The 27,791-nt window shown below is 41.1% G+C and overlaps 1 protein-coding gene and 3 long non-coding RNA genes across 5 annotated transcripts in view; 2 read left to right on the top strand and 2 right to left on the bottom strand.

Annotated features, from left to right (window-relative positions):
- The window catches only part of LOC145457646 (uncharacterized), a 379,671-nt gene that overhangs the window by 211,763 nt on the left and 140,117 nt on the right, over positions 1–27,791 (bottom strand). The window lies entirely within an intron of this gene.
- LOC145457457 (uncharacterized) lies at positions 8,864–9,687 on the top strand. The gene is made up of 3 exons (XR_013920881.1): positions 8,864–9,112; positions 9,178–9,235; positions 9,592–9,687. It is a non-coding gene; the product is annotated as an uncharacterized LOC145457457 (long non-coding RNA).
- Positions 9,621–12,463, bottom strand: LOC145457458 (uncharacterized). Of its 2 annotated transcripts, XR_013920884.1 has the most exons (3): positions 12,417–12,463; positions 12,176–12,350; positions 9,621–9,898 (listed from the first exon to the last, which is right to left on the bottom strand). It is a non-coding gene; the product is annotated as an uncharacterized LOC145457458 (long non-coding RNA). The 2 variants fall into 2 exon arrangements; XR_013920883.1 differs by lacking the exon at positions 12,417–12,463 and having other exon boundaries at positions 12,176–12,410.
- On the top strand, positions 17,161–19,968 carry LOC145457558 (uncharacterized). Its single transcript, XM_080335779.1, has 2 exons — positions 17,161–18,558; positions 18,631–19,968. The coding sequence occupies exons 1-2, from the start codon at positions 17,161–17,163 to the stop codon at positions 19,882–19,884; spliced, it is 2,652 nt and encodes an 883-aa protein (XP_080191905.1). The 3' UTR covers positions 19,885–19,968.

The raw sequence follows: 27,791 nt of genomic DNA, 5'->3' as shown, positions 1-27,791 counted from the left end.
GAACCACAATTAGCCCCCCTTTTTTTATCAAAAGGACCCCTATTGCTCATCTATTTCTTCAGGCCGCCAGCGGGCGCTGTTGTTTCATTATGCGCACACAGAATTCAATCGAGGCTTTCATAAACTGGATTTTGGTACATAAGTTGACAACATATGTTTTAACAATTGTTCTTTTTACGTTACATTGAGGCATAACAAGTTCATGGATCCTTTATTGACAACCCGGCCTCTCCTTACGCTATTCTCAGGGTATAACTTGGCCAGTCGCTGTTCGTAAATCATGGTCCTTGAAATTATTCGCACGCACCACTAATGGCGCACAAGATTCACATCAGATACAATGTCGCGATGCTAAGATCAGATTACTTGCATGCGGTCAAGATTCGTGAAACACTCCTGTCCTTATGACGAAAAGTGTTGCCTTATAGTTGACATTTCTGGTTACTGGAGCAAGGGGTATGTTCCTTTCGGTTTGCCTCGAAGGCGATTGTTGATATACAATGCTCCTTCCAATTCTCCACTAGTTGCTGACGATTACCCCTGACGAGTGTCAGCCGAAAATATTCGGGTTCATTTCATTATGAATATACTATTTAATTGTATATTGAAGTTCTGTACCTCCAAGAAGCTCCTTGAAGGAATAAATAAATGCCAAATAGTTTTTTTTTATAGAATTATACCGGGCGCATGAGATACGTAGCTGGGCGTGGGTTCATTATATTTCAGTTACCCTAGATCAATTGTTCTCGAAACTCCTAGTCAGGAAGTGGAAGTAGGTTCACGCGGGTTTATTATACAGCAAACACATGACAATATCGTTATTTCATGTTGCGCAACCAACCAGCAAACCAGTGTAGTTGGCTCACATCAGATATCTACTGCCAATTTCGCAGTATCTGGCATCCATTATGAGAATTTGTACCTTGGCACCTTGGAAGTTCAGGACTGTCACTCCTAAATATGGCCACATTGTCGCGACCTCTGTCACCAGGATTACAAACCCCGATGGTTCGAAATTCGATCCGCGATGTGATTACGCCCGAAAAAGTCCGCTCAGTAAATCTACTTGAATTCAAACTACTTGAACAAACTCAGAACTCGCGCCACCGCAAGTCTCGCGCCGCATCAACATTTCACGGCATAACTCAATGCCATGCACTGCACGGTGTTAATTATAGATGAAGCGTTGACCCGTGACATCAAGCTGGTACAATGTGTATAGAACCGACAAGAATCAGTAGCCCACAGATATTGTATTGTATTGTATTGATAGGCACAACACAGTGGGGCTTATCGCCTTTCTAGGCCTTGTGCCCCACGACATGAATTTCATAAAGTTCATTGGTCTTTGCTTTTTTTTTCTTTGTCTTGTTGGGAACGTCTTTATCATTCTCTCTCGCTGTCATCTTCATTGCCTCTCACTCCCATGCGTCCCCATCGTGGTCTCTGCTGCTTCAGAACATCCAGTCTAGCGATTACGCCATCGCTCATGTGCGTACGTAGCATATAGAGAGTACCGCACCAATAATTTGGCAATTATTGTATCTTCCTTGTACGGGCGAAATCAGAATACATATATTCTTGCGCGTTGTGTCAAATACATGCGACGTCATATGCCAACGATTGCCAACATACTGTACTGATCACCGGCGTAAATAAAAATCCAAATTGGGTTCAAATTTAGGATCACGTACCATTGTTGGTTTTCCCGACATGAATTTATTGGACTACTTTCAACAGCAATTCAAAAGGTCGTGTATTCCTTTCAGCCGCAGCGCAATTCTTATATTACGCGTAGCTCTCATATGCCGTAGCTATTTGATATACCCGTATTATAATTATCGCGTAACCAAAACCCTGGATTGTAATTGGCTTAGGCGAATCTTGACCGGCTGGGAATTCAACGTCGCATATCATTCGAGTCACCGTATGTTAACGGTTATGAAATTTGACTCCTTAATTTCCTGAATTTGCATCGCACATTAAGCGCTAACCTTAGTCATTCCATCAAGCTAGATTTAAAAAATGTTGCCGCAGGTCGCTGAATATAGCCGCGGCGGCGAGTTCATATTTCGATTCAATTAAAATGGCCGACAGATTATACCCCTGTTCGTTTTTGTTTGTTCCTAGTAATTACCCTCGGTACACGAATACTACATTAATGCCTCACGTTTAGATTATTACACTTCACATTTCCACCATTTTTTACGCTTTCACATCAAATTTTATTGGTGTTAAATTCACTTGTTCCATATGAGATCAGGTAAACTTTAATAAAATATATGCTTCGTCATATTACACTTCTTTGACTACCATTCTCTCGAATTTCATTCAGTGTTCCCCGTGTAACAAAGGGTATAAACTGCATCTGAACCAGATATTCTATATTGATACGATTTCATATCTGTCAACTTGTAACATGGTCCACTTCCAGGCTTTTGTAAGACATCGCTTACATGGAACAGATGACGAGGAATAGCCTAGATTGCATCCGTGTGTATATATGGCTAATGCGATAAGAAACAGGTCGCCAACTCAATCAGCTAACCTTGTAGGTTTTATAGATCTGCAAATTTTAATTCAAGGCAATCTGCATCCTCAATCAAAATCATTATTCTAACCCTGATTTTCCACAATCTGGATCATGTCTTTAAACAAGTTTGATGTTAGTGAGTGACATAGTTAGTTAGTGGCCATTTCAATCTTTTAAAAAAGATATTGGACGAGAAAAGGGCAATAGAGAATATATAACGAAATTATAGGACCTTAAATAACATATTTTTATGCTTTTCGTTTCATCCTTTTCGTTGGGCAATCTGTATATAACTGAATATTTCACTAAGGGAAACAATTTGAATAGAATGCATAATTGTAACGGCTAGCAGTGTGCAAAGAAAGCGCTCTCGCCTACCCGTTTCTCTTGCTGCTATTCGTATTCACATATTTGTTTATCTTTATCAAGTACTTTACTTGTGTGTGCGGCGGGGGGTGTCAGTGCCTCACCAGTCATGAACCTCACCGCACGTCACTGGTATAAGGGTACAGGATGATATGCAGACTAGGATTTCTTATCGTTTCATGTATGTTCGACGTTACCACCCGTGAAAATACACTAATCATATTTCCCCAGATACAACTCATCGAACTTTAACCCGAGATATAGATCGACATTTTTATCTTTGATTGGTAGGTTATAGTCTGATTGACATGATGATAAGCAATCCAGTCGCATCCATGAGAAGATGGATATATTTGGTCCTTGCAATGACAATTGATGGAGTCTTGCCCTTGCATGTAAGCGTATTTGTATTCAAGTGTACATCGTCGTCGACGACTGGAATAAATTTTGACAAATCGATCACATCCTTGTATAGTAGTGGCTTCCGAGACTCGGGGTCGCAGAGACTATGGATTTTTCACATAAAGTATTGCACAGTATGCTATAGAATTAATATGCTTTCGATTTGGATATTTCGTGCTAAACAATTGTATTCAAAGCAAATGCGTGTCGGCCGTGGATCTTGATTGATTGAAAATTATTGTTGTAGTTCAGGATATAACAGTGGATAAAATCCCGATTCCGCAGACTCAAATGAGTTTGTGGAAATTGTCTGTCGTGTCTGCGAGCTTATCAATTAATTCACATTCGCCCATTTTATGATTGCAAATCGTTATATTCCACTGAGCTATATAAACACTGGAGTGCGCTACTCGCGATATTTGCACGATCACTAGAAGCAGTTGCATTGTGGGTAGTAAGCTGGACGATTTAGTACAGGAGCTTATGGAAAAGCATCCGGTGTTTAAATATATTTGATTCATAACGGGTTTGTAGTATTTTATACGAATGGAGCTTTGAATGAATAATCACCGTAACATCCAGGATTTGTTTCATCCCAATATCTCGTGTTTATATCGGTGTTATCTGTATTGTTCGACATGTCAAATATGTCTCCTTCTGGTGGTAGTGTTTATTGCGCCTATGGGTGCAGTACAAGGCTTGGAGGTATTGATTTCGATTGTTCGTGGTAAACTAAGGTTATCTATGTGTTAACGTATGTCTTTATTTGCGGTTATATTCCTGATGTAGATTGCTTTACTCGTATCCAGCCAAATAAAAGTAGGCTACTTCTGATAAGAAATTTCGATGGCCGCTTAAGTGCCTTTTTCACAATTACTTGGATAAGGTGATTGCCATGGCATTGACAATTTGACTTGGGTATGATACCGTTAATCCTGAGGGAGCTTTCTGATGCTTTCCTAATCCTTACCTTCAGTTTCAGGTCACCGTGTATGCGATGATACAAACGCACGTTGCAATTTGCTTTTATTAGAAATGTTGGATAGCAACAAACGGGCATATTTTACGTGTAGGAAAATAACCAAGCTGTCAAAAGATTGGGAGGGATATCGCCAGCTCAACCATCTTTCATTCTATAGGAAGTAAGAGCATCTACGATTGCCAGCTTGAAGTTATTACCGAAGATTGCCTCGGAATTACCCTAACCTGGATTGAAAATCTTCTTACTGCGACGGTGCTGATGTGAATGCTGTAACTGCCAACTGCGTGGTGGCTGTGAATATAGCTGATGGAGAAAATTCAACATCATGTGAAATTACAAAAGGCACTGCTGCAATCAATTGAATACCGTCTTATGGTTATTCTACGTATTCATTGTTTCAGCGTATTTAAATTAATCTCAGAAAGTGAAAGTAAGGATATGTCAGCTATGTGTAGCAATATGGGGTAGCGATTTCTGCAGAAGTGATCAAATGAGATTGAATGATGAATGATAGAAACGAGAAATGCATGGATCCTTATTCAGATGAAGCTAGAATTGCCAAATGCCTGAAATTGAGGCTATGTTGGCTACAGCAATCTGTGCATGTGCATTAATTTTATCGGATCACTACACCAGAATACAACGAAACGATGTAATTGAGGTTTCGAAAGAGAAGGCAACATGGCGCCCGAGGATACCTGCGGTTGTTCTCTGTTAGGTTACCGATTTTGCTTGACTGCGCACGCGACCAAAACGACTAGGCTGTCATGCCGGGACGCTGTCGACGAAGAGTCTGGCACAGCCACGGCGTCCCAACCGGACTCGGACCACTATATCCTTTTTAGGTTTTCCGACTTAGATGAGAATTTCCGAATTACATCAGAATTACATCTACAGTTTGCGGAATTAGATAAGAATTACACTTATAGCTACACCTACGTGTGTACAGCAAGCTTGGGTCGCTTTGCACTACAGTATCCAATTCTCCTGTAGCATTTTCATGAAACCAGAAATTAAATTAGAAATAAAACTAGAGCAAGTAAACATTTCACACGCAGTTTCTGCCCACATGATACTTGCCTACCCTACTATATGAAGCATTTCAACCTGGTTTTAGATCAACCATTTCTGGGATCACACGAAATACCGCGCTGTACTGTCTCGTACAAAAAGGCGGAATTTTCGTTTTCAGAAACACCAGCTTCAGTTATATGAGAATCCCAATGTATTGAATGACTATTCTATTAAAACAACATAAAAAGACATAACTCAATTGATGGCGATAGCCTTTACGTCGCCAAGGAATCCTGTTTTCCTTCGAGATTCAGCAATAGACTTTACCGAGAGGTCCTGTAATTTGGCATCATCTCAGACATGAACGGACGCCACAAGTGCTGGTTTGACTCCGTAAAAGAGGAAATATACCCTTTTGCAAACGGATTTCTCGAATTGAGTATGTCAAAAAGGCGATCAAAACTCCGCAAAAACTTTAGAGTAGCGGCACTACCCCGAAAGCATCTCATTTTGAGGTTCTTGTCACAATATTCGATTGCATCTGCAACACTCCTGCTGAATGTTTTGAGCATCCAAATTGACTTTCATCTTTTTTGCTGCCATTCAACATGACACTTCTTCAGCTTATTGCCAAGTCTCAGGCCTCCTGATGCCTGGAGTTTTCGCAGTAAAATGATGAAATTCCAAGAAATTTGATGACCACTTACATCTTGCAAAGTACCCCATTCTGCTAGGCAGATTCTGATTAGTTTGAGCATGTGACAAGGATCCAGAATTACTTGGAATTGAAGATCGGATAAATATGGATTAGTAAAACTAGACACAGTGTTCCTGGAGGATATATTTGCCCCTAATGCAGAAAGCATTGCGAAGTGACAGGAAGGTCCGTCACATGTCAATGAAGCAACAGTTGCACCTGTTTCATTAGGCTTGTTCATGCAAATTCTGACCTAATTTGCTCGTTCCGATCCTGTTGAATCATTAATGAAAAAGTATCCAAGTGGGATCTTCCAGGATGAATTGATACAAACAGCCATAAAAACTAATGCATCTTTAGCAAGAGGCAAAAGAATCATCATCCTCACAGTCAGTACATATCCTCGGTATCGTTTTTCATCCAAAAAAAACTGTTTGCGGATCGACATTTCATCCATCATTATCGAGCATAATCCAGGATTTGCTGATGCCTCTACTTTTCCTCTGATAGCAGAAAATGCAATACGAGTGAAGCCAGGCTCCGCGGGAAGTTTCCATACCAGCGTCTTATCACAATCGGATGGGTGTGCAAGAGCAAGTAGCAAATTCTGACGCACAAAATTTTATGCCTTAGCGGAACCGATGCGTCATCGCAAATAATTGCAGTTCTTTAGAGTATTTGACTCCGCTCCCCCCAGCTTGTAGCTTCATACGCGCTGCAAGAGCTCACTTGGTAGACCACTGAATTTTTGTGACATTACCTCTCCACACATATCGCTTATCAAAGCGTTCTTCTTAAGAGATGCAATGACCTTATCAAGAGTTTTCACTTTTTTCAGACTACATGTCCTCATTCTGGCTGCAGGCAACCTCTTTTCAATTTCTGCCATTCTACGGCGTTGCTGTTGAATGACTTTCTGAGGAGACGTATGCGCACAGTAGCTGTGGTCGTGAAGACCTACTTCAGCGGTTCGTGCTTCATAATGCCGTTTCTTATCTGGAACTGCTGCAGGTCTCACTTGTCGGTTGTTGGAAGCCTAAAATTTGTGAATTTTACGTCAACTCGGGCTAAACTAAAGGTATAGTAATTGGAACTCAAACTTTATAAATATATTGTCACTGTCTACCGTACCTTTGACCTCATATATATTGGAAAGTTCGGAAATCTTGTCGGTACGGCATTCTTCCTCAAACAAATTCTCCCGCCAACACGGTAAATATCACTTTCTGGAAAATGCTCAGAGCAGATGACCGTCGATCTTGCTGGCACCCAGTCTTTTCTTCTAATACATTTTATCCATCTTTCTTTCAGGGATTCATTGGTAGGAAAGCTGCATTGTACGGAACATTGTATCAGTTCACAAGCAATTGTATGAAGCAAAGCAGACCGAATTGACCATTTTTTGTTATAAACGATAATAAAAGTAGCAGGAACATAAGTGAAATTATCTTGTTTGATTCGACTTTGTACCCCAGAAGGATAGGGTACCCCAGAAGGATAGGCTATTAGGTAAACTTTTAAAGCCAAAGCTAAACCTGGAAAAATATTTCTCAAAAGAAATCGAACGTCTCGCACACAGAGCTATATTGAACTCGACTACGGAATTTGCAATTTGAACAGTATTGTGCGACATCAGAAAAAGACATTAATTTCTTAACTATGCTGGACAAAACCCATAGGCTGTTAACTATACCTTTCCTTCGAGTGACCAGCGGTTCTCAACCTTTTTGGACATGCGGCTCCCTTGGCGATTGTCAAAAATATTGCGCCCCCTGACCCCACTGCACTTATCGTCATGTCAAAAATTACAGAGGTGCGCCACCTTTTTGCTAATCACGGCCGCATTCCTGGGCATAGCCTCAATGAAATATCCGGAAGCAAAATACCTATGGTAAACTGTCCATATCCATTCACGGGCAACTCCGGAATATATTCTAATTTTCATAACGGCCTATTGTACGCACCGAAATTGCGAGTGGCAATGTTATGAATAGTTGCTGGGACTGCATACTGTCGCGCGAAGCGCGAAAATTTTTCAGAGCCGAGAATGAATTCCGTTATTAATAGTAGCAGTATCACATAATACTACCAAATATTTATCTTTCCTCAGCCCCTGTGATAAGATTCATCGATAGAGTGGATGGAGGGAGTGCATTCAAGAATTTAGGTCAAGTTATAAATGCTAATGCATCTTCGGGTGGGCCAATTGTTACTAGTCACTTCGTTGAATGCGGTTATTTCTTGACGATTCCCATTTCGGCACAGATTGAGAAGGGCGCTACTATAATAAAATCGAAAAATGAAGTCGTGTTGAATTGCGCGGAGCGCGAAGAAATTTTCACGATGAATTAAAATCCCTCAAAAATCCGGGAGTGAATTCGTAATTTCAATTTGCATGTCTACGGCCGCCAACAGATTCTAATTGAATTAGGCGACGACGGCCGCACAAATTCCCTTCTACTGCAGCATGCGACCGTGCGGGTGCAGGTTGCCCACCCCTGATCTAATAGTATACATAAGGTATATCCTACGCCAAGTTTGAATCCGCATTACTGTTGTTGAGTCTTTTACATTTCCGACAAATTTCCCCAAACTTGTTTGAAAATAGCAAATAAACATTGAATAGTACACCAATGTATTTCAAGGTAGGTTGCACTGAAACCAATCCTAATGTTGGTAGTGACTACAGAGAGCACGGCGTTGTTCTGTCCTGCCATGTTAAATACGATCAGTTTTGGAATTTAATTAATTTGTGTTGATTTAGGGTAGCCTAATTGATGGCGAAACCGGGCAACCTATATTGCATCTAAGGCCCTTTTCATACCGGGGTTCCGGGAATAACATTTCTCGAAAATGTTTACCGGAACCCCTCTATGTGAACATAACACAGGTGTTTCGGGGCGGTATGAACGCGCTTATTTTCGGAGATTTTTACGGGACCGACTGAGTATGAACACGAATGGCGCAGCTGGGTTCCCGGAACGCTGTCAATCAAACTTTTAGTTACGGTAACGCGCTGTTCATTCAGGCTGCTTGTATTTCGAGGTCAGCTACCTGCGGCATTTTGGTCTTCTTGTGTAATGGTGTTGGGAATGCATTATTCTTGGATTTATATTCTGTAAGCTCACAATACCTAGTCACTGACTACTACTCAGCTTCTATTTTGTGAGGTTTTGTTATCAGAGCAGCACGGCTAAAAAGGTAGAACACCATCTCCAAATGATGCAGTATTGCCCATTGGGTGAGTTGCCAGAAAACTTTAGGACTTCAACACTAATTGGGTAGGTGATCTTAACCCTTACCAAATTTGTTACATCAAAGGCAAGTTTCTAACCACGGATATGCTGTGCGTAGGTTAGTCACCGTGGTATACACCTACTGAAAAGGGGATTCAGTAACATCTGCCTTGATAGTGGCAGCAGAGAATGATGTCCCTAGCTCTGAATCACTAACCAAAATTGAAATTGTACCAAGGGGCTGGTAAACCATCGTACATCATCCAAGCCATAATTTGGTTTTACCCTATGCCTTCATTTTCTTGTTGCAACCAAGTCTTCCTTTGTTAGGCAAGTGTAACTTAATCTGATCTTTTCGCAGGTCTAGATGGAGGATACTGATGAAAAAGGTGGAACTGTGCAAGTGTGCATTAAGTTATAGTTTCTCTCATGAATAAAATGAAACAGCACAAACACATCTGGTTAAGCTAGAGCATTGTTTATTGAGAAAGTCACACAGGGCATTTCCGACGTCTGGGCCAGCGATACTTGGATCACCACCAGGTCTTGTCTTCATTGCGTATACCATCCTCTGTATCATTCTGCCCTTGGTGGATTGCAGTTTCTGAGCAAAGCCGAACACCGCGCCTTCAGTCGACCAAAATCTTCAAGTGTGCTTTGCTAAGTTTCTGAAAAAGCAATTGTGAATTTTAAGGGTAGCAGAAAGGAAATTTATATTACATATTTGAAACTAGCTTTAGCTTATGCTCTGTGTTTCAGGGAAAAGGCTTCATGAGCCGGGGCTGAAAGGGATAGGCTGCGTCATCAGTTATGTAGGCTAGTACGCAACCCTCTGGCTCCCAATCATGAATTCATCCTGAAAAACTTGAATGCAGCAAATGCATGTTTGGTACAAATGTTGCTGTGGTAATTTTTTATCCACCCACAGCGCTCAGACTTGTACAAAGTACTGGAATTCCGAAATGCGCAATTTTAACTAGAACTCAATTTTTTAAACTAGCAACTAGAACAGGGGTGGCCAACCTTTTCAGCCAAATCGCCACATTCGATTGACGAACTATTTTGCGGGCCACTAGTCGCAAACATTTTTTGAAGTGATAAATTAATAATATTGTCACTGGACTATATTGGAAGCCTGGTGTATATCGCTGGGCTCAGTTTGCAAGGACTGGACTATTCGGCACCTGAACATATCGATATCGAAAGCTTCGTCCAACATGCGGCAATCATTTTGAGCCTAGGTTTCAAAGTCGACGGCCTTTCTGAGAGCGCAAACGCAAGGTCGCATATGTTCAACGACACTTTGCCTTGTAACCGAGAATAATGTTAGACTCAATCTGATACATTAGGCGTTCTTTCATTTTCACAAAGGGATAACAATATTAAAAGCAAGAAATCGAGTGACAACATGTTGCGCTAACCGTGTAGAAAATTTTTACTTTTGATAAATCTATCTCAAAGTATTCTGCTTTATTGTAGTGTACGAAGATCTACCAATTCGTCGGAACTGATATTTCAGTCATCACATCTCAAGTGTTGCGGCCAGACTAATCAAATTTTTGATTGGCCTTGCAAATACACAATCTGTGCAATGCATTTTTGAATAGCTGGTTCGTGGTACAGAACTTGAATATAGCTTTCAATACAATATCCATTGTAGAATAATATTTATTAACTCGAAGACTTTTCGGGTGCCTCTTTTCAAGAGTTATCGGCACACTAATACTAATACTACTAATTTCGAAAATTCACTCGCGGGCCACGGGTTGGCCGGCCCTGAACTAGAACTATCAACTTTTCAAAATCTGCAATTAGAACTAGAACTACTCACTTTCAAATATCCGCAACTAGAACCAGAAACTATTCACTTTTTCAAATCCCCAACTAGAACTACTTATATAGTTTTAGTAACTAATAAAAGTAACTAAATGAGTAGGTTGATGTACATGTCTGACTACACCACAAAAATATACAAATATGGTCTCATTAAAATAAGTGAGCAGGGTTGTAACCAAGTCACAAGTCGATCCCACTTCAATAGTTTTGACTAGATTAAAGTCGAGTCATTTTCAATTTACCACCGAGTCCAAGTCATCGAGCAGAGCGCCGAGTTCGATTCATGGTTCTATGACTCGAGTCAAGTCATTATGTTGACTGCTCAGTTTCCAGTTTTGAGTCTATTTTCCATCAATTTGGGTCTTACTTTTGAGACAGAAAGTAGCCTACTTGGCAAGAACAATTGGTCTTTCAGACTTCTTTTTCTGACATAATGATTCAAGACCAAATTTGTCTGACCTTTTTGCAGTGGTATGCTACGCAAAAACGGGCTGACATTCCGCCATGACAAATATAAAAATATTACTATGCACTAGGGCTGGGCAAAATTGAGTACCTGAGTGATTCGATTCTGAATCACTTATTACGCTTCGAGTCAAGTATCATCATGATGACATCACAACACAATGTACCATGACAAAAATTCATATGTGTAGGCTACTTTTTATGCCACCATAAAGAACATAACACCTATTTTCCGTCACATTAAAGATACTTTAATGTTTTTTCGACCATACCGTTTTCATTGCACTGCTTGACAGTGGTATATGGGATGGTCATGACTTCGGAAATGTGTTATTTCCAGCAACGTTCGTAGCTTTGCACTATATGTCGTATGTTGTGACACGGCCAATCACGGTTTCAAGGCTTACTCAGTGGTAAAGTTCATCAAAACTATGGTATAATTCTCGTTAGTAAATCAACTTTCAGTATAATTTCAGTAGCCTACTCGAAAAGTAGTATTTTACTACTCGCCTCGAATCAATAATGTTAATACTCGATTCAGATTCGAGTATTCGAATCATTGTGGCTAGCCCTACTAGGCACCAGCAATTTTTATTAAAATCAACTTGTGACAGTTGCATTCTAAAAATACATCTGATGTTTACCTGGATCTATAAACGATTGGCCTCATTGGCTAGCCGCCAAAGAGCGACAGCTACTCAGCAAGCAAGAGAAATCGAGTTCGTGTAATTTGCTTGCTGCTTTTCGTTATGGTCTGGAAGCTCGTCGCAGAGTATACCAAATGTTTCTCCCACGAATTTCTCGATTTCCCTGGTTTCTCTGTACAGTGTACATAAGATTAGATTTACCCAAACCATTATACAGCAATCACAAAGATAAACTGACTTTGTCGTACCTCGTAGTCTCGTACGCAGATGTGATCGCCTGATCGGTGGTTGTTTTCATTCCAGGACTCTATCCTCTTTGCTGGCTTCCAGTTTCTGCTCTCAGATTCGGTTGATAATATACAAGTCAGGAACATACTCGGGCTCTATATTACTGATACATATATTGAGTATAGAGTCCCGTACACTTCGAGAAGGCATATCCGCAACATCCCATAGCTAAAAGTTGGAGCCAACTTCTCCGCATCTCACGTATATGCCTCTCCCACATTGTTTTCCTCAAGCGTATTACAACTGGAACACCCCACAGACATGGTTTCGTAACTATCAACAGTTACGGAGAATCGCGTTCATACTGGCCATAATTTCCCGCGAATTTATCGAAAACACGACCTGTGTGAACATAAGTTCGCGGTAACTCTAAATAGGTATGAACGCGTCCTTTTCCCGGAACTGTTCCGGTAATTTTTTCTCTATGTGAACATCGCCTGTTTCGGAACTTGTTCCCGAAAGAATTTCGTAAATCCGGTATGAAAAGGGCCTAAGTCTGTCTTAGGGAGTACAGTTCGCCAGCTAGGCTATTAACAACAGCCACCCAGGGCACCGAGCTTTAGGCTACTGCCAAAGCAAAGAAGTAATGAATGATTTACACGTGGGAATTGCACTAAATCTTCAAAGAATATCAAAAAGTTGCTCAAATGAAGTGGAAATAATCCTATACTCCGTCGAGCGCGACTGCAAGAGTTTGAGTTTGGCAAGCTTCCTTGAATACGCAATAACTTTAATCTTCAACAATCGTATTTTCAGAATAATTGTGTAACACATGTTTAGTCACAAGTTATAAAGACTTTGTCAATTTCTCGCGCCCCCTGAGAGCCTCCCACGCCCCCAAAGGGGGGCGCGCCCCACAGGTTGAGAACCACTGCATTAGAGTCTGCTTTATGTAGAATTCAATGATATGAAGATATCTGTTTGAGCGAATAACAAAACAAATATTACTAAACTTTTACTAATTTCACAATTTTCCAAATAGCTCTGTGGCCCACCAATTGGCCATGCCCCACAGTTTGAGAATACGTGAACTTGATTGTTCATGCAATTACAAAAAATGTTCATTATTCCGTTCCTCACATGCTCATAACGACAATGCATGATTGCAAAAAAATGATGGTGTAGTGGTTACGATAAGCGCCCACCAATCTGAAGGACCGGTTCCCGTCGGAGATTTATCTGGACTCCTCTTTCCTGCGCCGTTGCCGTTCTAACGGCGACAAAAAAAAAAAAAAAAACAGTAAAAGACCCGACGAAAGAAAGCACCCACAAGGAATGGAAAGAGCCGCGGCTTCAAAAAAGATCAACATCGAAAAAAACCGTGAAATCGTCGGGGACTCTAGGCCGAGGTGGATGTTAGAGTAAAGGATCGCTACCGATGCGTGTCGTTTGACATCCTCCTATCTGTTCATGACATCGCAATGTGGCTTATCGCATTGTACATTGTCTGTGACTTGTTCAGATGAAAAATATAACCCAACGATGTTATGTCATGCTAGAAATTTTGTATCGTTCACCTATTAGTTCACAGCCGGTTGCGGCGGCGACTAACGATATCGCTCTGAAAGCGAGCGTGTCTCGATCGCCAGTATTAATATCAATATCACGACTTTCCTCTGTAATTGATAACAAATCCTATGTAACATTGTAACAATCCTGCCTTCAGCGTCCATATTTATATTAAGTAGGCGGACTTGTGATTCAGTAAAATGTCAAATTATTGGTCTATTATCTCTCTAGTCAATTATCAAGTTGGAAAGAACTTCGACATGAAATGGTAATATTGATATCGCGAATCAACGAAATGGAGTAATGATTTTATGGACCAACAACATAGTCTACGAATTTGCGAACTGTCTTCCGAACGAAAATAGATTTCAAAGTCACATTATCGGATTATCATATGCAAATAAGACCTTAACGCACTGCGTACACACAATTCATCACAAAAACTCGACGGATGTAGTCTAATTCCATATCGACATCCGTAATTCACATACCACAAAGATAATTATTTTACAGAATGATGATCGATTTGGTGCGGTTTGGTAGACCTAAACTATACGGTAATCGATTGCGATTCATTAACCTGATAAACCATACCTCTCAGAAGCTCTTTAGATTATATACTATAACAGGCAACGAAAATTGTATATTGTTTGACCCAACAAGGACGATCATGCAATTGCCGCTCATTTTGATGTTGACCTTGCTGGTGGCTGCCTTCGCAGACTTAGGAATGACGAGGAGCTCCTCCGGACACCAGCGAAGTTCCTGAAGACGACCTCGGTAGGACATTCGAGTGTTGATCGTCGTCGCGACAGGACGCATCATCGTAGTACCTGTATCGGGAACGTCGATTCAGTCGTATTCGCAAAGACAAGTCAAAGTTTAGGGAAGTGTTTGCAGTTTATCGTCATATCTGCTTCTAGTTTATAGATTTAGCAATAACCACAGCTATATTAGGTAATACCGTGAAATGCCAGGAAGTGGCGGAGCGCATAAGCGTTCCGCAAATTCGGAGTTGAATGGGCCCGCTTCAAAGGAAATGGCTTCAGATTCGAATAGAGTTAATGGTGATCTTTCGGTGATCATCAAAGGGGTAAAGAAAACTATGCGGCAATGCAATCCATTAACTATTAATAAAGCTTTGTTCAAAGTGCTTGGTGGCAACTACAGTGATATTAGAATACTTCCTTCGGGGGACATTCTAGTCAAATGCGCGAACAGTAATCAGGTCAATAAATTGCTCGCTTGCGATAATTTAGGTACCACGTCGACACCAATCGAGGTTAAAACCGAGCGTCATATAGTCAGACCTTCTGAGGTTAAAGGAGTGATTACGAATGTTCCGCTTGAAATGTCGGACGACGAGATTAAAGAAGCGCTAGCCGAACAATACGTCACATTCGTGCGGCGATTCTCGTACAAATCAGATGATGTGGTTAAGTATAACAAATCGGTCTTACTGTGTTTTGCGTCTACAATTCTGCCCACTGTAGTGAGGATTGGATACATGCAATTTCGAACACGGGTTTACAATCCGCCACCCGTGAGGTGTTATAATTGTAACAGATTTGGTCACAAGTCGAAGCATTGCCGCAGTGCTCAACGCTGTGCGAAATGTGGGAATCGACATAACGCTGATAAATGCGAGAATAATCCATGGTGTGTGAATTGTGGAGAGTCTCATTCGGCTCGTTATACGGGTTGCCCGAGATACCGCCAGGAAGCTAAAATCCAAGTAATCATGGCTAAAACGGGGGTCAATTATTGGAGTGCCAGACAGACACAGCAACAGGATACTGAAAGTCTTCAGCCCTTCTCGCCTACTGAATTTCCCCCCTTGCCTAATTCACGAAATGTCAGTAGCGCAGGTAGCGGCGAACAAAATTACTCCGATAACGCTCGTGCTGGCATCAATGAAAGTAGTTCGCGCAGTCCTCATTCAAGTTCTGATGGCAATCTGGTAACCATCCCGCTGACGGCATTATTCAATTTCATAGCGGAAGTCATCAAAAACACAATAGTCAGTTTCGGAGCAGGTCAAGAGGTACGCATAGACGAAATTATTGCAAAATCGGCCGGTGAAAAGCTAGGAATATCGGTGCCGAAGAATTGTTTCGGTGATCAGGCGACTCAAAACTATGAAATGTCGAATGTAACATCGAACATTGAAGACCTCCTGGATCTGTCGGCTGGTAACGAGAGAACCAACAACCAATCCGCACGTGATCATGATCATGGTGACAACAATGTCCTCGAGCATACACCGACACCTTCAACATAGTCCAATGGAACTGTCGAGGCTTGTATCGTAAACTCAACGAATTGAAACATTTTATTGAAAATTGTATGTTGGAAAAGCCAGAGATCATATAGCCTTACAGGAAACGCACTTGATTAGCCGATATGTTCCCAAAATTCCTGAGTATAATTTAATACGTAAAGATCACAACATCCACGGCGGAGGAGTTTGTTTGTTCGTGAAAGAGAATATATCTCACCAGGAAATCGAAGTTCCCAATATTTTTCCGATAGAGGCGCAACTCATAAAGTTGGATGAAATCTCCATCATGAATATCTACATACCACCGAATAAAGCAGTATCTCTGCAGCTTATGAAAAAGTGTTTTTCCTTTTGCGATTCTAAATTCGTAGCGGTGGGCGACTTCAATGCACACCACTCCTTGTGGGGTGCCAAGAATGGTGATCGGTATGGAAAACATCTGTATGAGGTATTAGACGACAAAGATTTGGTAGTCATAAACACCAATATAGGAACAAGACTAAACATATCGTATGATGCTGGCGCAACATCACTGCTTGATTTGACAATTGCTTCCAAGGACATAGGACACAAGATTGAGACAGTGGTCACGGATCATCTTTTAGGAAGTGACCATTTTTTGATCTTCAATAATATTTCGATCTCACCTAATGTGGCGGCGCAGCATTATAAATCTTGGGCTATACACAAAGCAAAATGGTCTGAATTTCGATGGTCAGCTAATCGGAATCTCTCTCTGTTGTGTAATAATGAACGAGTGACAATACAAGACATCACAGAAGCAATAATCGCAGCAGCTCGAATCAGTATTCCAATCACGAAACCTCATAAAAAATGTACCATTCCTTGGTGGAATGAAGCGTGTGCCCGAGCTATTCGTCTGAAACGAGCTGCTTACTTGAAAATGAAGACCTCGTTTCACATTGACCTTGTTGTAGCGTTCAAAAGGCAGAGAGCGGAAACTAGAAGAGTGATACAATCCGCTAAAAAGTCCTGTTGGGAATCATTTTGCTTATCTCTGAACAATACAACCAAGTTATCCAAGGTCTGGAGAGTCGTCCGATCGATGTCCGGATCCAGATCATGGAATACGATTAGTAGTCTTACGTCTGGAAATCACATACTTACAAACAATAAGGACAGAGCAAATGCATTAGCGAGTAGATTCGCCTCATTCAGTAGCGATGATAACGTCGATCCTGAATCCGTGGCCAGACGGAAAGCATTCGAAAGAGAAACGCTCCAACCGATATTGGCACAAACCGATCAAGCTTCAGACATGAATAATCCCTTCACAATGAGGGAATTGAAGAAAGCGCTGAAGGCGAAGAAAAGTGCATCTCCTGGACCAGACGGCGTATGTTATCAGATGATCAACAATCTGGACCAACTCTGTCTCCGTCGCATGCTTTCATCGTTCAATGCTACATGGAGTAATGGAAATTGTCCTGCCAGCTGGCGTCACTCAACAGTTATACCATTACTAGAAGGAAACAAAAAACCTAGTGATCCGGACTCCTATCGCCCAATATCCCTAATTTCGCCAGTTCAATGCGGCTATAGGACTAATCGCTCAACCACAGATTGTATTTTAGCGCTGCATGACGATATCTACAAAGGCATATGGAACAAACGATCTACAGTCGGAGCTTTTCTAGACTTAGAAAAAGCTTATGACACCGTTTGGAGAGAAGGCGTTATCTTCAAGCTCCACAAACTGGGCATTCCTGGTAACATGCTCAGATGGATTTACTCATTCATCTGTAACCGTACTTTCCAAGTTCGGGTAGGTGACAGCTTATCCGATTCATTTTTCTTAGATAATGGAATTCCACAAGGTAGTGTTCTCAGTCCGATAATTTTTACTGTTATGGTGAATGATCTCCCCGATGAAATCGATACTAGTATCAATCTATTTGCGGATGACGCTTGCCTTTGGGAAACTGGCTTAGATGTAATGACAATCTCGTCAAAATTGCAGAATTCTTTGAACAACCTGTATCAATGGTGTGAAAAATGGGGTCTGAGGGTCAATGTCAAGAAGTCTGCCGCAATTATATTCACAAAACGCAAAAAACTGCCACCTGTTCAATTTTCGATAGGTATGACAGAACTGCCAATAAAGGAAAGTTGTAAATACTTGGGAATTATCTTCGATTCAAAACTGAGTTATCGTTTGCACAAAGATGCTGTTGTTGAAAAATGCCTAAAAAGAATGAACTTACTACGAATGCTCAGTGGCACAACATGGGGTGCCTCCACACTTTGCTTGCTAGCGGTCTACAGATCTATGATCCGATCGGTAATTGAGTACGGATTCGAGGCGTATTTGTTTTCACCCTTATATGTTATGAATTCCATTCAAAAAATTCAGAATACCGCTCTACGGATATGCAATGGGGCAATGAAGAGTACTCCATCCTTCGCTCTTCAACATTCCTGCGCCGAACCACCCATACCAATGAGGCATCTGCAAGCGTGCTACAATTATAGAACTGTTATAGCGTCATTGCCGAACCACCCGTGCGCAACAGTCATTGAGGATTCTTGGCACGAAATCTTCCCGAACTCGACGTTATTTATGACCTTTAATATGAAAACTAAAAATGCGAAGCTCATGCAAATTAATTTACAGAACCATGAAGTAGTTCCTTTCCCGCCATGGCAGGAAATATGTTGTCGAATAGATTTGCATCTAAAATCAAGAAATGTAAAGTCTGACCTACCCACAATTGCTAAGTCAAAGTGTAATCGTTACATCACAGAAACGTACTCGAACCATGTCAAAATATACACCGATGGGTCGAAAACTATTCATCGATGTGGTGCAGCCTTCGTAGTTGAAGAAATTCCGTTTTCTCACAGCGAATCTCTCAGTAAATACCCATCAGTATTCTCATCCGAATTAGTTGCAATTTTGCGTGGGTTAACCTGGGCAAAAGAAAATCTAGGTTCTCGAAAACTCGCCATCCTATCGGACAGTCAAAGTGCCCTTACAGCCATTACCACCGGTTCTACTAATAACAAACTAATATATGATATTATTATGTTATGCGCAGATCTCGAAAGAAAAGGAGTGGAGACAAATTTGATATGGATCCCTGGCCACATGGGAGTTGGACAAAATGAAACGGCTGACGAACTAGCAAGAGCGGCTGCATCCACAGATTACGCAGATGACATTGGAGAACCAGGGGAACTGTCTAATTCAGAAGTGAAAACGCTCATAGCATCCATATGCCGCGAGAAATGGATTGAAGACTTCAACTCGTCATATCACGGCTCCGCATATCACAAAATACACGCACCCATCGCAGAAATTCCTGCGCCGCTGAATTTTTCACGAAGGCACTCCTCCATTATATTGAGGTTGAAATCGGGACATTGTCGGTTGAATTCTCATCTTCATCGTATGAAGTGCCACGAAGATGGCCTGTGCCACACGTGCAAGGCCGAAGAGACGGTCGAACATTTTCTGCTTGTGTGCCCAGTATATGCTTATCAGAGACAATATTTGAAGAGTGCGGCTAGACGGAACAATGTCGACATGACAGTACGGGCCCTATTATCCAGTCCATATACAATTCAGACTGTCATTGAATTCGTACTGGCTACCCGATTAATCTAATTATTTGCGGATATATTATTTTCGACGTGGTCTGGTGCACAAGACCTTAGTAGTTAAGCACCATTAACCCCATATACAACAACAACACCAGCGAAGTTAGTATTGTCAATTATTCCAACAATGGCAGCGCCGCAACACAATGAACATAAGAATGGCGAATTTGGTCAAGCGATTTTTCGGAACAGGGCCGATTTTCATACTTTTAGAGCTGTTTTGAGGTGGTTCCATTGCCGTGACAAGATTTATTGTCGATTTTCGGAATGAAGTCGACACTGGCCTTCGATTAAGGTCAGTTTTATCAACTTTCAACGCTCCGGTCGCCAGTCATAGCACTAACATTTATGCTGCTTATAGATTGCTCAGCAATAACAGACGCTGTTTGATCGAGCGGGAGTTGCGTATCCACCCGTAGGTTAGTAATCTATAGTTCAATCGCATAACATTGACATACATTTTCACGAAGCTCATAAAGCCATAAATGCAGCGTAAACCACTCTCGGGCGCAGAAAGTACCATGCTCATGGCCGACCGAAATGCTCTTAAACGTGTTCTATAGATAACTAAGCTCCGTAGGTTAGTTATCTATAGTGATTCCTCGATGGTACTTGACGCACTATATCAGTATTCATCCGACAACTCTTACCGGTGACGTCGTACACGCGTAACCGAAGCCATATCTGACGATATCAATTCGCCAAATTCAATTAATTTTCGTCAATATTTGATAATGTGTATTCCGATGAAGGAATGCATATGTGGGTGGGCCTTGGCCACAAAGAGAAAGAGGCCACCCTTATAGCTACATTCCATAACCTTCATTCGCCGTAAACCAGTAGAAAATTTGGCGATGTATGCGACAAGTTCGATAAGTTATAAAATCTGAACTGGAATTCGTCACCACATCGCAATGACCTGTGCTGCTAGACGTAGCAAAAACGGTAGAAAAACTGCAATTACTGCGAAGATATTTTGCTCTACATGCTATATGTATATATCAAATTAAACGATGCGTGTTATCGATCTACACCAGGGAGTGGCCAAGCCGTGGTGCGTGAGGTTCTGTGTGTCCCACGCAGTCATTTTTAAAATAAGGTAAATTATAAAAATTCAATTTCTCACGCAATTTATTGTGAAATTGCAACCAAAATACCGATAGATGCGAAATATGTGATTACCGGTTGAGTGCCTCGATACTGTCGCCGATTTGTAGTCGCTTCACGGCATGCGAGCGGCTGGTTGTAAGCCGGATTAACAGTTTAAATGCAGTTATGTTTGGTTTGAAGAGGACGCGGGGCATTGAGAACCGGTTATTTAGTGGTATCGTACATCTAGCCATTGGCGCGGCTATCAAAGCATTAATATCAGTATTGGATATTTGATGAGCAAAAGAAGTCATGATATTCACTCAATTTATGTTATCAATCGGTTTCAACATTGACTCTCATTTTTCAGATTGTTTGTTTTGTTTGTTTTATTAACACATCATTGGCGCTTATCGCTATTACAGTCATTTGCGCCCAGTACATGAATTTCATTAATGTCAGATGTCTTTTTGCTTTTGCTCCTTCAACGTGATCTTTAGCTGCCATCTTTCAAAAGTTCGGCTCTCTCCTCCTCTGGGCTTTTGAAGGCGCTGTATTTACAGCGGGATCGGCGATGAGGAGCCCAGATAATTCTCCTACACATGGAAACATGGCAGAGCCGAGACTCGAACCAGCAACCATTGGTGTTGTGACTGCAGTGTTCAATCAACTGCGCCACCCGCTTCCCCTCATTTTTCATATAAAGTTTGCTTAAAATGGTTTGATTTAATCATAACAATCATCAGATTATATTTTCATTTACCCAAAACATACACAGTGTACAATGCGATATACAACACACAACGTGATGTAATGAACAATCTTCGATGTAAATCATCCTTAATCGGTCATTTTAGACGCCATTTGTTGCTCCTTTCTTTCTTCATCGGTATAACAGAATATATTTTTAACGCCGTTTTAATATCTGATCGATGGGGAGTCTTGTGAAACATTACCTAATTCCCTCAAGTGAAAACCCGATTAGACATTTGTGATACCTAGTCATCGTGTGAAACAGAGATAAGAAGAAATAAATGGTACGATGGCACGTGCATGTAATCTCTCGTGGCTATGATATATATAAAAAAATATACGTGTAATACAACCAGAGGTGGTCAGTAACGAAGTACTTCTACTTTTTCGAAGTACTCAAGTAGTTTTCCTCTACTTCTGGTACTCAAGTAGATATTTTTTCGTTACTTCTACTTCGTAATATTTTGTGAACTACTTACTTACTTTTCGCTATTTTCAGTTTGTCAAGTAGAAGTAGTTTGATACCCCAATAAGAAAGATAGCCTAATGAATTTCGGGGCTGTTTGCTCGTAGTACAAACATTTAATTTTCATAAAAGTCATGTAATACCCAGAAATTTCATTGCGCTTCGCGCACAGTAGATTAGCTTTGCGAAATATGTTTTAACGAACGTATCGCTGAATATAATTTGGACACCGGATAGCGTAGTTCCGTTCACATCGCATTGTCGCCTATACCAAATATTTCATCACAGTAAGTATGGCCCCTCATAACGTTTGAAACTATTGTTTCGCAATCCAGCAATAACCTATTTTATCTAGCAGCCCATGACGTCTCCTACTATTCAATTGTAATCTGGTAAAGTGGAATTTGACCTTTTTTAACGTTAGACCTGTTTTAGCAGACCACCGTTGAAACTTTCTGGACAAAAGACATGAAATATATTTTCCGCTTTTTAGAAGTAGTATTTGTATTTTTCTTTCAAATACGAGTATTATACGTTGAGTTGAAGTATAAAACCATCTGCCATATTTTAATCAACGTATACTAATCGCGCAAACTGTTAAAGCCGTATCCGACAAAACTTCTCCGTATTGCTCCTCGACTGAACTAGGGGCCTTTATAATTTGGGGGAGGGCGCCATGCCATGATATTTTCTAAAACGGGGTGTTCGAATAAACAAAGAATTAGTATCGCATTCCATATCAATACTAATCATCTACATCCCATGATATGGACGACTACTTATTCTGTCAAAGATTGACACCTCCTGGGATGCATCAATATGAATCAAGCTCATTACACCTTCTGCATACCTCAATTTGCAGCTTTTGACAGTCCATGCGAACGAATTACGATCTTTTTCAGAAGTACTTACTTACTTGAGTAGATTTAAAGTCAGTCAATTCTACTTCTACTTCAAGTAGTTTTGGACTGCTTATGAAAGAAGTACTTCTACTCGTACTTGAGTAGATTTTTCCGTCGCTACTTCTACTTCTACTTGAGTAGCTTTCTTGACTACTTTGACCATCTCTGAATACAACGTATAAAAATTGACTCCAATTCTATGATTGGGAAATACTGTTACGTCGCCGTACGTTGATTCAATAAAATTACAAGTCGTGGAGACAGAAAAAAAGAGTTGTCCGTGTGATATTCGAATACGCGTGTACTAGACAGGCTTAGTGGTACGTCAGCCAGCGAGCCAATCCAATGCCGTGGACGCCGGTCCGTCGAAGGGAAGATATACGCAACGAATGCTACAAGTAACCTTCTGCATTAAAATCGGGTCTTTCACTAGGATTGTTTTTTGTCGTAAAGCAGCGACAAGGGGGAGAGATACTCAACCGTTAAATCACCTGTTGCGCATCTATCCGCAGGTTAATTATCATTAACGATATTTGGGGAGTTTATGACTAATAGAACAATTTCGATGCATTGAGGAGGTTGGGCTTGAGGAGGTGAAATGGGTCATGCACCCGCCCCGGCTAACATTATTTGTAAATTTTCGTAAATTTCACATCGATTATAGTATCTCGCTGCAGATTTACTCAACTTGAACATTTTCTACGGGCGATTTAGAGCTTTTAGTACTTCTCCCGATAAATAAAAAATCACAAGGTGCCATATTTGCATAATTGAGTCAAACTCAGTGAGACGCGATATTCCTGGTATCGCTTAACACCGTTGGGATGCTTCAGTGTAGCGATGTGCAACCAGTCGGACCGGACGGTCAGTTCGGCGCTAGCGATCTCGTGACCAGGAAACGTACAAATGTATCATAGATTGGTAAACATGCGACTTCGCGAATGAGCTGCCATAAGTATAGTCGGCTATAATCTGAGCACCAGGGTACAAATGAGACCGGCAATATATGCTGGTATCATTCGTTAATTTTAAAATATTTTGCGTTACGCACGGATGAATACACAAAAATCTTTCGTGATATAAATGTCAACGATATTGGTGCGGAGTAGGATAAGTCATGCGTTCATTGTTACTTAATAGTAAAACGTAAGTAAATTTGATAAGAACTCTGGTGCACAGGGCTCTGATGATTTGTAGTAAAGTAAAATTTGATTCTGAATTGGAGAACATTCGGTCAATCTTTCAGTCAAATGGTTATCCTGATCATATCAAAATGACCGTGGATCGTAAACTCAATTATTTCAGAAAAGTTAAACCGTTCGGACCTAGAAAATGTCATGTTTATCTTCCTTGGATTGGAAAAGTGTCCAATAGGTTTGAAAAACAAATTAAATCGTCAGTGAGGCATTGTTTTTCACAAGTAGAACCGCCGATAATCTTCATGACGAAATCTCTGATGCCTGCAACGTAAAAGGATGTGCTACCTGCGACAAATCAAAGCAACTGAATATATGAATACACGTGCCGATGTGATAGTCGGTATGTGGGTCGCACGTCTCAGCGGTTGCAGCAAAGAATTCGCCAGCATGTCCCACGGCAAATTAGAATAACTAATGTTTCTCCAACTCCACCATTGCAGTCTGTTGACACACTGCGTGATTATGATAAAGTTACTGCTTGTAATTCGGCTATTGGACAGCATCTCTTATATCCCATCCAGAATGTGCTGAACAATACAATGACAGTCAATCTTCCATAGTTGCTCGTGGCCGTTCTCTTTTTCATTTGAAGGTCCTGAAATCTGCGATCATAAAGCTGCGAAAGCCGATTCTCTGTCGCCAGAACGAACGCCTCTACACACTTGGAATATTTCATTAATGCTGTGTGTTGTGTCATCGGTTAATTATAACCGAATATGTACTCGTCTACGTTTGTTTTGTACCGTTACTACCGTATCTTGCCCGTCTACTAGTTGTTTGTTTTTGTTATTATTACGCCATACAAACAAAATAGTTCCTACATTTGGAATTTGATTCACCCTATCACTGACGTTCGCTACTGATGAGAGTCAGTCGAGAAGCTTTTAGCGAATAAATTAACAATATGAAGTTATTGTTTCGCGTTATTCTGAAGTTCTGTAGCACAAATGGCTTCTTGAAATGTGACTTTATTGCGTCAAATGGCCATCGCTCGCGTTAGCGGGACATTTTATACTTGTATTTTTTTAATACTGGATAGTAAATATATTGCGTGAGATCGAAACACCTTATGCTTATCGCGACGTTTTTTCTGGGTATGTGTTATTATAGCTTTCAATACAACATCCAATGTAGCAGTATATCTATTAAACTCGAAGACTTTTCGGGTGCCTCTTTTCATGAGTTATCGGCACACTAAAGGGATTTAAACAGATTTAAAAGCAAAACCAAAAAGGCAAAGTATGACGCAACAATCAAAATCCCAGACCATGAAATTCGCAATGTATCAATGGCAATAATAACAAACTACGAAGTATACGGACATGCGGTACTATAGTAGCAGCACAATTTGTAAATAAACAGTTACACGCACGGAACAACACGCACTAATGAGAAATTTGTAGGTATAGAGGAAATCTTTCTGTCTGCATAAAATAGGTTTGCTCAACTGAATAATAGTAGACTCCAACACTTTTAAATGAAACACAGACCTACCACGCGCAATGACAGTGAACATATTGTCATCATAGTGCTGTGCACACAGCACCGTAACTGCCGCACCCCAAACCCCCCAATTGTGGGGGGGGCCGAGCTCGAAGGGGGCCCCAAATTATTTCGTGAATTAGCATAAATTAAAGAGTATTTTTTTTTTAATTTATGCAATTTTTTCCAAAATTTTAAGTTGCCACATATCTTGACTATTTGGTACTCTTCCCCCACGAAAAAACACGCAAGATTTATAGAAATGGACATATCGGCGTTGGCCATTAACACGCCACTACGCACCAAGATATATAACGATTTAGGACTTATTACATGCGACTCCAAAAAGTGTGCCAGAACGATCGGCAGCGCGAAAAGTTTGGCCGAAACGGACTGCCCTTACGCAGACCAAAAACTTCGTTATATATACAAAATAATAGGTTTAATTGTGCAGGCGCCTAAATGACTGGCGCCATATGTTTCTTCCTGTCTTGGCATTCTGAACCTCAGAAGACAAATACCATCCAGCAGGAAAAAAATTTATGCCAGCGAAGAAATACCAATTTGAAATCGTGTGCGTCTTTTAGTTTCGTACGTTTGAGCGATTCTATATTTTTGATAAAGCAGACAGGAGGTCACGAAATAAAATCATGTAACGAAGTCATACCAACGGGTCCGCCCGCCCGAAGATGTTTAATTATTATTTACGGGCCCCACAGTTTCCGGTAAATCTGATAATGTGAGCAGAGAGGACAAGATATTGATAGCAAAATATTTGCAATTCCCGATCTTATTGACCGATTGTATCATGAATTATCGAAAATTTTCGCGCTTCGAGCTGGCTCACTAAACAGTGCAGCTAATTTCGTGGCAAAAGCGAACACTGTGATGAGGGGGTCGGTTTATCACCCTATGAGAACCCCCAACCCAAGTTTTTGTGGGGGGGACGGGGCTGACGAAGTGCTGTTTCGTTCTGCCAACGGGTATACGCCCGAAGATGTCTAATTATTATTGGGCGGTCCTACGTTTTTAAACAGACCTCGCTCAGCTCTAACGGTAAATCTGATTGCGTGAGCAGGGAGAGGATCAAAATTGATAGCAATATATATGTAATTCCCGATCATATTGCCCTATTCAATCATGATTTTCGGAAATTTTTCGCGCTTCGCGCGTCTAGGCGAGAAAAGCTGACTCACCAAACGGACACCCAATACAGATGTGAAATAGCGTCTAAAAGCGGATAGCCAAAGGGGGGTCTGGGGGGCGAAGCCCCCCAGAAGTTAGGTTTATCACCCTATGGGGGGCCCAAGGCCAACGTTTTGGGGGGGGGCCTGACGAAGTGCTGTTACGGCCCTGTGTGCACAGGCAAGGTTTTCGCTCAGATGCTGACCGATTGACGAAGCATATGCTTGGTAATCATCATAGCAGTCTGTTTTTGCAGCCAATTTGCACTGACGTGCGAGCTCCGTGCGATCATTTGCGCATGTTTTTGACCGAATCAATTTTGGCCTATGCTGCTTAATACGCTCAAACAATCTTTGAGATGTGACGTCCTACATACCTACTATCACAGTGGCACTTGTATTGGTAAACAACATTACTTGCATCAAAGGCAGGAAGTACATCTTTTCGAGAGTTGGGTAACAAGGGTTTCGTCGTGTACACTACATGCGTGTTAACGCTGTAGTAGCAACGGTGAACAGCCGATTTAATAAGCTTTTCAAATCGGCTAGACACGTTACCTAGCCAAGGTAGGTGTAAAAATGCCGGGCATTTTTCTGGGCCATATACTGCTACAATGGATGTTGTATTGAAAGCTATATTCAAGTTCTGTACCACAAACCAGCTATTTAAGTATGTGTTATTGTCGCTACTATGCGGAGGATGTCATTCGTGTTCGTGTTGGGGTATTTTATTGCCGTGTCTCTATGCGTGAAATGGACAATTTTCCCGGATATCAAGTTTTATCCTTTTGTTTGGTTGTCATCATTACGCCTGAGATGATTGCCGCGAATGCGTGCAG

Source organism: Botryllus schlosseri, chromosome 15 (genome assembly GCF_051294905.1).
Source record: "Botryllus schlosseri isolate E-star chromosome 15, Bs_hap1, whole genome shotgun sequence".
NCBI classification, from domain to species: domain Eukaryota; kingdom Metazoa; phylum Chordata; class Ascidiacea; order Stolidobranchia; family Styelidae; genus Botryllus; species Botryllus schlosseri.
The sequence above is the reverse complement of the archived record's forward strand: the minus strand, read 5'-3'. Positions and strand labels throughout refer to the sequence as shown.

Excerpts from the sequence above, each read along its gene's own strand:
- LOC145457558 (XM_080335779.1), top strand. The coding sequence starts at position 17,161 with ATGAAGACCTCGTTTCACATTGACCTTGTTGTAGCGTTCAAAAGGCAG. Across the intron at positions 18,559-18,630 it reads ACAGATCTATGATCCGATCG|AATACCGCTCTACGGATATG; the intron begins GTAATTGAGTAC and ends CAAAAAATTCAG.